This window comes from Astatotilapia calliptera, chromosome 20, assembly GCF_964374335.1.
Source record: "Astatotilapia calliptera chromosome 20, fAstCal68.1, whole genome shotgun sequence".
NCBI classification, from domain to species: Eukaryota; Metazoa; Chordata; class Actinopteri; order Cichliformes; family Cichlidae; genus Astatotilapia; species Astatotilapia calliptera.
Window position 1 is genome coordinate 29,749,170 of NC_137441.1, and position 12,003 is coordinate 29,761,172.

A 12,003-nucleotide genomic window follows, 5' to 3' on the forward strand; every position below is an offset into this window, starting at 1 on the left:
GGATTAGCAACAACCTGTTTAGTTCAGTTGGAGTCTCTTTTTGTGCCATCCCTCCAGACAGGTGAACACTTCGGTCTATTTTCGGGTGACAGCCAGAAACACACGAGTTATGCACTAACCTCATAATACCCCAAACTTCCCATACACTTTCACATGCAGTTTTTCAGCTCAAGTTGTGCTTCCATCCAACATGACTGTCATTTTTTCAGATTCTTTATACACTAATTTTCTTTACACACTAAAATTCATTTTGTTAAAATGAGCAAAAGAGACACGCTGCTTTGATCTACCATGGTTTTACAAAAAACTATTAGGCTGGTCTTTATGCCTGTCTATTTATCTTGTCCTGAACTAACATTTGTCTTTTTTCCCACTTTCATTTTTGCTCTCATATTCCACTCCTCGCCTTCTTTTTGTCACTCCTCCCACGCCCTTAGATCCCGCGGCGTCCTGTTGCGTTCACCAGAGCTCTTGCTACGAGCCTTCCTGGCGCTCTCCTGTGCTTGGCGGTACTTCTCTATCATGCTTTTGTGTTTCCTCCTCAGCTTGTCATTGCACCACATCCTCTCGCAGTACTCCTCCACGTGCAGCAGATTCGACGGCCCGATGAGCTGCATGATATCCTTGAACCATATGCGCGACTGGCCGATTTGGCTTGATGAACCGCCCCTGCTGTACGCGCTGCAAGGCATCCAGGCTCTGAAAGTCCCTGTAGACCGGTCTTTGATTGAGTCAGAGTTTCCTGTGTGTCCACGCGACATGAGCTCATCCACGGTCTCCCCTTGGAGGACTTCGAGGGTGATGCGGGCCAAAGTCTGCGTGAAGCTGTGCTCTCGAGAGCGGCAGATGTAGACGCCTTCATCTTGGTGGAAAAGGTTACGAAACAGGAGACCCTGATCCGTGGACATCACACGATCATCTAGCTTCACCTAAGTGTGGCAGATAGAAAATATGTGTCTGATATTTGATACAACAACATATTAATGACCTCACTAAGTCAATTCAACCATCACTGCTTTTCACTTGAAGTTTGCTTCAATTTGTCAAGTCATAATGATGCAACGTGATGGAAATAACTTTTCACAGATTTGGTTAAATCTCCACTGACTAATGCAAAGAGCTACATGTGCTAATCAAAAAAGCATGAAAAAGTTAACTGGCACTTTATATATAACTGCAATCAGACCCTTAACCTAACATTTATCTTTTTAATTTATTGCTATATATAGAGAGATTTGTTGGTTGGTTGGTTAATTCTTGATTTCTGTTTAAAGTTTTAGGATTTCTGTCCCTAAAGGAGTTCTGACCAGGATTTGACCTTAAATAGCACATGTTTCTCAGCGCAAATACCACAGAGGCATTGTTCTTTAAAGAACTAAACACTGAAGACTGCCCAACAATGTGTAAACACAGTACAAAGAAATCGGGACAAGAAAGCTTTCAGTCTTCACTTCACATTATGAGAAAAGAGAAAGGGAGAACTGTTTGTATTGTTTTCTCAACTTGGTTTGCAACATCAAAAATATATCATGGGATCAGTCACTGTTTTTATTTTTTATTTTTCTTCCGTTTTCTTTCCTCACATTCTCTAATCTTTCCATACTGCCACCCAAAGTCTCTCTGCCAACCCTATTCATTTCTATATTTTCCTCCATCTACCTCCCAACTCCCCCGTCAGATCCTATCTTTCAACCATCCTTTGATGCCAACAAAAACATGGCAGCCTTGTCAGATAGAGTGGCAGCCAGATGTTTATTTGCAGGGAAATGGAGAAGGGTGGTAATGCTTTAATACTTGCATGGCTGACCACGACACTCAGTTTAGCTTGGAGGAGCATGACCTCAAACAGTTGAATGATTACTGTGGGTTTGGGCATACAGAGCAACATAATTTTCTGACTTAAAAAGAAAAGAAAAAAAGACTGTATTTAAGTCTCAGTGACCAGCAGACAGTGAGTGACACTTTCAGTGGCATATGGTCAAGTTTTGCAGAGAATTCACAGTTTATGGAAGAGAGAGAGAATGATTGGGCATTTTGCTTTGAAATGCAGCTGCTTAATTTCAACCACATGTCAAATGGTTGTCAACTGTATCAACCACGTGCCAAACTCACACTCAAGTCTAACTTTTAAAGGCAATTACTCAGAACATTCTTTGCCAGAAGTTTTATACCACCCCTTGACTGTTTGCCAAAACCTTCCCACCTTCATCCTATTTTGGATGCAGTGACATCGACAGGCCTTTTATTGTGTTGATTCTAACCTGAATGTTGTTCACTGGGAATCTTACCTCTTCCTTGTGGTCATCACGTTGGACCAGCCAGGTGACAGTTGCTTGTGGGGAGCGAGGAACACACTCTAGGAAGGTGCTGTTGTTCTCAGTACCAAAGACCACTCTGTCTTCTGTTACATCAAGGTCTTCTTTTTTTAAAACAGAGAGTGACAAATAGTTTATTAAAGAATGAAATCTATCCAACCATCCATCCGTCCATCCATCCAACATCTTCAGTCTGTCCTGGGTCTAATCATCTCAGCTGGTTTCTTTTGTGGCAGGGGACAGTGACTCTACATTCATTCCCTCCTGAATGACTGAGCTCTTCACCATTATCTGACAATGTGAGCCCAGACCTTTGAAGGGAAGTACCACTACCTATATCCGGGTTACATTCTCCACAAGGACACCTTCTACTGTACAGCATTAACAGAATGAATATAAAAATAAATATAAAGACCTGAATATTAGGTGTGTAGTCACAGACAATATAGTGAATAAAATAAAACTCTGACTGACTTAGTCAAGAGTTTGTCATGTGACTACACATAAACAATGAAGAGATGGAATCTGAAGACGTCTGCCCCTTGAATACTTATGTAAACAACCTCACACTTGGGCACAAAGAAACTTTGGTTCACCAGGTGGGTGTTAGGGAGGCATCTTTCATCTGTGCACTCCCTTACATTGTGTGCCCTTAGGTAAGAAAACACACTCTTTCTATCCCAATTCTCAATGATGTAATTCCTTTATCTTGTCTGTCTTCACATTTTCTCACCCTGATCTCCAGTATCAACTCAGCCATTTTCTGCCAAGAACTCAGTATGTTAGCTGATATTTCTACTTCACAAATCCCAAAGCTTACACTATGAGAACTAGTTTTAAATGAATCCTAGGTTGTTTTCTGCATGCACTAACATATTGTAAAACCTTTGTCTCATATACTTGGCAAATATGTCTCAGTCACATGAGTAAAAATAGGACAGCTTACCCTGAGATAGTATAGTATTTTTTGTAGTCAGAGACCAACTGCAAATAGTTGAGATGACCACTTTAATTTACAAGCTGATTGTACAGGTTACCTGGTGGGACCTGTCTTCAAACAATCACAGTCCAGCTTAGACTGGCTGGACTCTTAAATAACTGCAGTCCAATTTATAAACACAGACAGATTGCCAGCAAGTTGCAACCAGTGTGAGTCTGTCTGCACTGGGATGCAGACTGACTCACCTGACTCCACTCATTTGTTTTGCAGTAGGCGACTCGATTCAGCTAGTTGTTATCTGGTTATATTCTTATAAAGTTAAAAGCAAAGTTTCCAATTTTCCATTTGAAAACAGATAAAATGTTTGTTTCACATCTGTCAGCTCCTGGTTGGACTCTGCATGTGACTAGTTAATGTTGATTTCTATGCAGGGTAACAAGATTTAATCAGAGTACATGTAACTGACAATTTAACCATTTCAACTAATGCAAACAGCTTGATGACTGACTCTGATAGCTTTTCATTTTATTGCTACACCAAAGTTCCTTTGAAGATGGCAACTGACTGGTCACTGACATGGTAAAGCAACCATTTCAAAGGCAATGAGATCAAATTCATTGAACCAAGAATCATTTTGGTTGAGCTGCGGTCTTCAATCACTGTTTTAATGATCTCCTACTGTAATCGCTATGGTTGTCATCCTGTGGAAGAAGTCTCACAAACATAATCTGACCCAGACAGGCACAGCCACGTTCATTTATTCTTTCAAACTAAAAGAAGCCGGCCTTTGATTTCTAAAGAGATGTGCAGTATACAGGAGACTGACATCTCACTGGTGTCCTTCCTGTCTACTCCTAAATCTCTTAAAATCAGTGAAAAGAGGTCATGCATTTTTCAGCTGATTGCCACTTTGATGTGGAATGATCAGCAACTTCAATGTTTTTCTGGGTTGTCCTACAAAAGTCTGAAATATTGCCATACCTTACACTTCGTTAAGACGCGGTTGTAGCTAACATAGTTTAAAAACCACTCCGTCTCAGGTTTCAGCTCTCCCATGATGGATTGGTTAACCACTAGTCCATGATGTCATGTGGGTTCCTTTTTTAATCATGACAGCTAGCCCTACTAGAATATGAAAATATCAATTTAGTAAGCTTTTGTTTATCCAGTGATTGTAATGCACACTAGATGACAAAAACAAAGACTACTTGATTCAGTGAAGCCCAGTCAATGAAGGGGTATGTGACAGATGATTCAATTGTTTGACTTTCAGAGAAAAGCCTTACAGTGGTTACTTCAAGAAGTCACTGTGGCCAGTCCCACATAATCAACAAAGAAGAAACAAAGAAAGGGGCAGAGTTACAGCCAAGCTTACCACTGAGATTCTGATCCACACACTGCAGTGCAGGGTTTCCATGTCTGATGTCCTGTCTGCGGTAGCGTCGTTTGCTGTTGGGAATGAATCGCGTACAGGACGATCCATCCCATGCACAGTAAGGGTCTCTGGCAAGACAGCATTCAGCACAGGCTTTCCCGTAAGTTTCACAGCGATGGAGCTTCACCTGCGCCACACCTAGTGGAGAGCTTGCATACAAGGCTTGCTGTTTGAAATTATGAGGAGAAAAAAGGAAGTAAGGCATCATGTAGACAACACTGCATGTCAACTGACAGAAGCAGGCACTGAAAGTAGCAGCTACAGTTGGATTAACTCACCCTTTTCACAGATATATCCAGTGACGTAATTGGAGTTGGCACCTGCAATGTTGAAAATAATTAACTTCTGTTGTTGCACTTAGAGGCTTAAAGAAGGGTTGAAATAGAAGAGCAGAATCATAGATTTTACAATTTATGAACCAGCTTTTTGCACAATTCTTGCATACTATCATCTGCAAATAAATCTTAAAAGATAAAGTAAACGAGATGCTGACAAGATGGCGCGGCCACGTCCAGACGCCTTCCTGACCGCTCCGCTCCGACTATCCACTTTTCTTGTTTTTTACTTATTTTTTGCTCTGGTTTACATCCCAAAATCCTCTAGTCTTATAGTATACGACAGCGGATCACTTGTAAACATCGGTGCCAAGGTTGCACATCTAATCTTGGACACTTTTAAACCTGACCCTTCCTGGCCGCCAGAGATTCTACGCGGCGCGGAGAACAACAAAGGACGGGCCGCTCATCCGAGGCGCAGAACAAAGAAGCGCCGGGGAAAACACGCTGGTATTAGGAACAGACTGAGACAGCAGGCGCATCGCGCACCACTGCCCAGTATCCTACTGGCCAATGTACAATCCATGGAGAACAAGCTCGATGACCTAAGAGCAAGGGTCACCTTCCAACGTGACATGAGGGACTGCAACATTCTGTGCTTCACGGAGACATGGCTGACCCCCACCGTGCCGAACCAGGCCGTAACTCCGTCGGATTCATTCTTTGTGCTCCGCGCGGACAGAACGGCAGAGTCGAACAAAACCAAAGGTGGAGGAGTATGTTTCATGGTAAACAGAAAGTGGTGTGATGCCAGGAGCATTTCTACTCTCTCCAGCGGCTGCTCGCCACATCTGGAGTTCCTGAGCATTAAGTGCCGCCCTTTCTATCTGCCCCGTGAGTTCACCTCAGTCATCGCCACGGCGGTCTACATCCCACCCCAAGCGGACACAGGTATGGCTTTGTCCGAATTACATGATGTGCTGAGCTCGCTTCAAAACAAGGACCCGGGCGCAGCCCTCATTGTAGCAGGAGACTTTAACAAAGCGAACCTCAGACAAGTCATGCCAAACTTTTACCAGCATGTCTCGTGTCCAACGAGAGGGGATCGGAGTTTGGATCACTGCTACACGCCATACAAGCAGGGCTACAAAGCTGTCTCACACCCGGCTTTTGGGAAGTCTGACCACAACGCCATCTTCCTCATTCCCCAGTATAAACAAAGCATACGGAGGGAAGACGTGACCACGAATGAAGTAAAACGGTGGACTGCCCAATCAGAAGCTACGCTACAGGACGCACTCAACGACGTAGACTGGGACATGTTCAGAGCATGCGCAGTCGACATCAACGAGTTTACGGAAGTAGCAGTATGCTTCGTCAATATGCTAGCGGAGGAGATTATCCCCACTGCGAGAGTCACCACATTCCCAAACCAGAAACCGTGGATGGACAGATCGATCCGCACTGCAATAAACGCCAGGACCGCCTCCTACAACGCGGGTCTCGCCACTGGCGATATGAGCGCCTACAAAGCGGCCTCATACGGCGTGCGGCGCGCGGTGAGAGATGCCAAACGCAGGTACCGGGAACGTGTGGAGTCCCGCTTCCACCAGGGCGACACACGGAGTATGTGGCACGGACTACGCACCATTACGGACTACAAAGCCAGGGACACTGCGCCGATCAACGCCGATTCTGCATTCACCAACGAGCTGAATCGGTTCTACGCCCGTTTCGAGGTTAGCCAGGCGGCTAATGCTATCTACCGCCTGACTACCGAGGACAGTGACGTCATCAGCGAGAGACCGGTGACCAGCATCGCGGAGCATGACGTCCGAGCGGCACTGAGGAGAGTGAACACAAGGAAAGCGGCAGGGCCAGACGGCATCACCGGCCGTCTGCTGCGCTGCTGTGCTGACCAGCTAGCAGGTGTGTTCACTTACATCTTCAACGAGTCCCTGGCGAAGTCTGTGGTCCCCACATGCTTCAAAAGATCCACCATCGTCCCTGTGCCCAAGAACAGCAAACCCTCATCCCTGAACGATTACCGGCCAGTTGCACTGACCTCGGTAGTAATGAAGGTGTTTGAGAGGCTGCTGAAGAACATCATCTCCTCCTCCATCCCAGACACCACAGATCCGCTGCAGTTAGCCTACAGATCCAACAGATCCACAGAGGATGCCATCGCCCACGTCCTACACACCACTCTCAGCCACGTGGACAAGAAACAGGGTAACTATGTGCGAATGCTGTTTGTTGATTACAGTTCAGCGTTTAACACAATAGTGCCCTGCAGACTGTTCACAAAGCTGAGGGATCTGGGACTTAACAGCCGTCTGTGTGCATGGGTGTTGGACTTCCTCACTGGCAGAACTCAGGTGGTGAGGGTGGGCAGGTGCTTCTCCAACAGCATCACCATCAACACAGGAGCACCTCAGGGATGTGTCCTCTCGCCACTGCTCTACTCCCTCTACACTTCAGACTGTGTGGCCACCCATGGCTCCAACACCATTGTGAAGTTTGCTGACGACACAGTGGTGTTGGGTGCCATCTCCAACAACGATGAGGCGGCCTACATGGATGAAGTGAAGAATCTGGCATCGTGGTGCCAGGACAACCACCTCCAGCTGAACGTCAGCAAGACCAAGGAGCTGGTGGTGGACTTCAGAAGGGGTCAGCACAGAGACTACAAGCCCATTATCATCAATGGAGCTCCAGTGGAGAGGGTGCAGTCCTTCAAGTATCTTGGTGTCCACATCTCCTCAGACCTGACATGGGCTGCCCACATTCAGGTCCAGACCAAAAAGGCTAGGCAGCACCTGTATCACCTACGACAACTGAGGAAGTTCAGGGTCTCTCCAAAGATCCTCAGGATTTTCTATACAGGCGCTGTGGAGAGCATCCTCACACAGAACATGACATCGTGGTTCGGGAACAGCTGTGTGAAGGACCAAAAAGCTCTCCAGAGAGTGATCCGTACAGCAGAACGCTGCTGCAGGATTGCTCTCCCCCCGCTTCAGGACACCTACACCAGGAGATGCCGGACTAGAGCAGTGCAGATACTGAAGGACCCGTCCCATCCTGGCAACAAACTGTTCCAACTTCTGCAAGCTGGTAGAAGGTTCCGCATCTTCCGGGCAAGGACAGAGAGACTCAAGAGGAGCTTCTATCCCCAAGCCATCCGTGCCCTAAACACACACACCCGCCCTCTCACATCATCTATAATTGACTGAGTCAGGACTCTTCCAGACACTAAACCAAGGCACAATGTACATTTCAATTCCTTTAATTTTAAATATGTTTATATTGTCTATCCTGTAAAATAGTCAGATATCTATTCATATTAATGTACAGAATTCACCTGCTTGCTGCTACTACTGCACATTCACCCAGTGTATATACTATGTGTGTGTATATATATATATATATATATATATATATATATATATATATATATATATATATATATATATATATATATATATATATATATATATATATATATATGTATATATAATGTTCTTCCTCTACACCCCCCCCCCCCAATTTTTGCACATGTCGAGGAGCGTGTCAGGCTACATTTCACTGTGTGTTATACTTGTATAACTATGCATGTGACAAATAATAAAGAACCTTGAACCCTTGAACCTTGAACCTTGATGATAACACGTTTCTGGAATATGGATGAATCCTACAGTACATTATCACAGAGTGTATATTTAACCGACTCAATGGAATAAGCCTTACTTTAAAGACTTGTAGCTCCTCTAGTGTGACTTCCTCTGTCTCTAGACTGTTTCCATTGTTTAGTGCAATGACCTTCAACACTGTGCCAATATCTGAAAGAGAAGCAGAAAAATTAAAGGGCTACAGAACAGACATAGTGTTGTCTGCTCCAATAATTCAGTGACTGTGCTTGGATGGCTATAATGGACCTGGATGCCTAAAAGTTATGGAATAAAAATGCACCTACCTGTGCCAATAAACATAACATCATACTGCCCATCCTCCGCCTCAACACGATCCACCACTATTTGTTTCAGCTTATAAGGAATGTTGGCCTTTACAAGCACAGGGCGACGAAGGGCTGGATACACCGGCCGCCACATCAACGGGTGGCTGCGGGCAAACTGCAGGACTGAATCGGGGAAGTCCTTTGTGCTGCCAAACTCCCTGCCAGGTTGGTTGATGATTTTACTGGGGCACTGGAGAGATATGAGGCAAATAAGAAAGACATAGAGAAACAAAGGAAAAGAGAGAAAAACTAATGACGATAGCTGAAATTCAGTCCATAGAGAAAATTGTTGTTTGGCTAACTGATGGCACATTTGCAGTGAAGAAAGTGGAAGGAGACATGGACAGGCAAACAGAATCACGACAGAAGGAAGAAATTTAAATTCTCGCCTTTTCCACGTTGACTCTAAATTCCCAGCATTTTCTTGCATACAGGGGGTGTGCTTTCGGTAACAACTGTGGGCTAATTATTGTGTAGAAAACTTCTCAGAAAGCCCTCATTAAGAGTTTTATTGTGCCTGAAAACTTTGGATGAAAGTTCAGAACCACTGTTGCAGCTTTATGTGCGTGGTAGCAGTTTTTTTTGCCAAAAAACAAAGAAAAAAATCTAGTCATTTGTGTCAGTGTAACAGTGAGAAAATGAATGTGCTAGGAGATTCTGTAAAAAATTAATAGTGCTGAAAACAGTCCAAATGAAAGCATTTATATGACCTATATGGTCTCTGGGTTTGTTTATTTGATTTAGATCTGCAGCTCTCCATGAAGCAGCTTAAGGTTTTGTGACACACACTGACAGTTTCATTAATCTTCATTGCAACTCTTTTACATTAGATTTATGGGTGAGAAAATGCCAGTCATCAAATACTTGACCCCTCCATCTCTGCTGGTGGTCAAAACCACTGAAAAGCAACGGCTTTTTCTGTGCTTCCAAAGCTGATTTACCTTCTTCAGTCTGTCAGTTCGTTTAGTTTTCTCTTAAGCTTTGATGGCGTTCCTGTCACAGTTAAAGGATGACGCAACCTGCTGTGGCTCTTATTAAGTTCAAGTACTTCAACAATAAGCAAGTACGGCTTGACCTCTTCTTTACAGAGGTCTTTACTTTCAAGATAAAGAAAAGAGGTTCACAAGACTGCAGTCTGGATTTAATATACAAATGGTCACCAAAGACAACAAAAGAGTACTTACTGGCTCGTTTCAATAGTGTTACTTTATTGAAGTGCAAGTGCTGCAACCAGTTTTTTCATCAGTTCAGATTGCTCAATTCAGTTGAGTTTTTATTTCTGGTTGAGTTGAGTTTCATTTGTTTCAGGGTAATTGGAGGTATTATGACACAAACATGTGTAGAGATACCAGTATCCTCAATGCTTTTTACGTCACAGAATAAAGACTATAGACTATCAGATTCTCTGATTATTTGAAGTTTGGCTTCTCTATGCTGACGACAAGTTTGACATTTAAAGAACAAAAAAGGTTGCAGTAGTAACGGTTTTGCCAAAAAATCTTAAACTGAGGTTGAGAAATGGAGAGAAATTAAATAGAGATTAATGAACTTAAACGTAACAGATTCATGAGAGTCCAGTTTCGTATTTGATCACATTATAATGGAAGGTATGGTATTGTTATATTGTATTGCGTGTAATTGTCTTTCCAGACTGCACTTCCATATGGAGGGAATTTAATTACTACTGCTTATCACAACAGTAACTGATCCACACAATAGCTCTGGAATGGCATAGATCCAGTTTCAGAGGGGGGATTTGAGCTGTGCAGGGAGGTTACCCTCAAATATGCACAAACTATCGATGCATAATTTTTCTGAGTATGCTTTCCAAATCACACTGGTTATAATTTATTCCAGAAGATGTGGAATGTATAAGCTAAACCCTTCAAAGAGAATAATAATAACTCACTAACTTCAAATGTTTATCATACAGTTTTAAATATGAATGCATGACATTGTTGTAAATTGTTCTAGCATACCTTCCAAGCACAATTTCAAATATGGAGCAAAATCAACTGGTGGTATTTGTATACAGTAAAATTGACCTCACACGTAACCCTGAACATGGTTTCTGAACAGAAATAAGTGTACTTAAAATGCATCTGTTTTCGACCTGCTCAGCTTACACGTTGAACATTAAATGCTTGTGCAGCAGAGGAAACTTCACTAATGTGTCTCCATTCATCTGTTTGCACTTCAAGTAAAACCTAAACTGAAAAAGTTCCCAAGTTAATATTCGACCTATCTAAACTTTGCTGCTGCAGCTGAACTGCCTTATGTCTCCATTTAAAGCCCAACAATAAATAATGAGAAGGAAATGATGTATGTTTGACAGGCACCTATTAATTTATACTATTACTGTATATGTTCACGTGTCAAGCATATGTTTTGTAAGTTTAAATCCTAATGAATCACCTGCATTTTCACCCCTTTTTGACCTCGAAGGTAAAAGAAAAACAAAAACAATACTTCATACTAGATAGGTTGGTGTGGGCAGATATGGGCTGATTTAAAGCATTACAAATATAACTTTAATGCCAAAAAGTATGGTTCATCCCATCTGACTTCACTGTTCTGTAAAGATTAAGAATTAAGATAAAGTTCAAGATCAAATCTGAGGCTTTCGTGATGAAAATTTCAGTAAAGATGGCAAAAAAAAAAAAAAAAATTTCAGAAAACATAAGGTTAATAAATCTATCAAATTCCATATCTGTGCCTTGGTAGGATTACCTCTACAGCTTTGGCAAAACTGTAATAAAAAAGATCCCCCCGTCATTTGGTCTGCTGGAAACAATTCTGGTGAAGTTTAAACACAGGAACATCTCAATCCAAGATAAATATCTTGAGCAGATAAATCAACTAAATCTGAAATTAACTTCCATTTTCCATTCTTTTATGTTTTGACAGGTGACTTAAGAGACGATGATGGGTAGGACGAGGCTTAAATCTGTTTCAATGAAAAATCCATGGAAATAAAAAGGACTTTAATGTTCTGTCGGTGCAAGTGAAAAAGAACAATGTAG

The 12,003-nt window shown here is 42.8% G+C and overlaps 1 protein-coding gene across 2 annotated transcripts in view; it reads right to left on the minus strand.

Annotated features, from left to right (window-relative positions):
* Positions 1-410: 410 nt before the first annotated feature.
* sema3bl (sema domain, immunoglobulin domain (Ig), short basic domain, secreted, (semaphorin) 3bl) overlaps positions 411-12,003 on the minus strand; it is a 59,823-nt gene continuing 48,230 nt past the window's right edge. The window contains exons 11-16 of one of the 2 annotated variants that reach the window (XM_026153636.2): positions 8,939-9,170; positions 8,713-8,804; positions 4,969-5,010; positions 4,631-4,856; positions 2,289-2,416; positions 411-929 (exon numbers count right to left, since the gene is read on the minus strand). In XM_026153636.2, the coding sequence (XP_026009421.2) occupies positions 417-929; positions 2,289-2,416; positions 4,631-4,856; positions 4,969-5,010; positions 8,713-8,804; positions 8,939-9,170 (1,233 nt within the window). In that variant the 3' untranslated portion in view covers positions 411-416. Of the gene's footprint in view, positions 930-2,288; positions 2,420-4,630; positions 4,857-4,968; positions 5,011-8,712; positions 8,805-8,938; positions 9,171-12,003 lie in introns of both variants that reach the window. The other variant, XM_026153635.2, reaches the window with a different exon arrangement.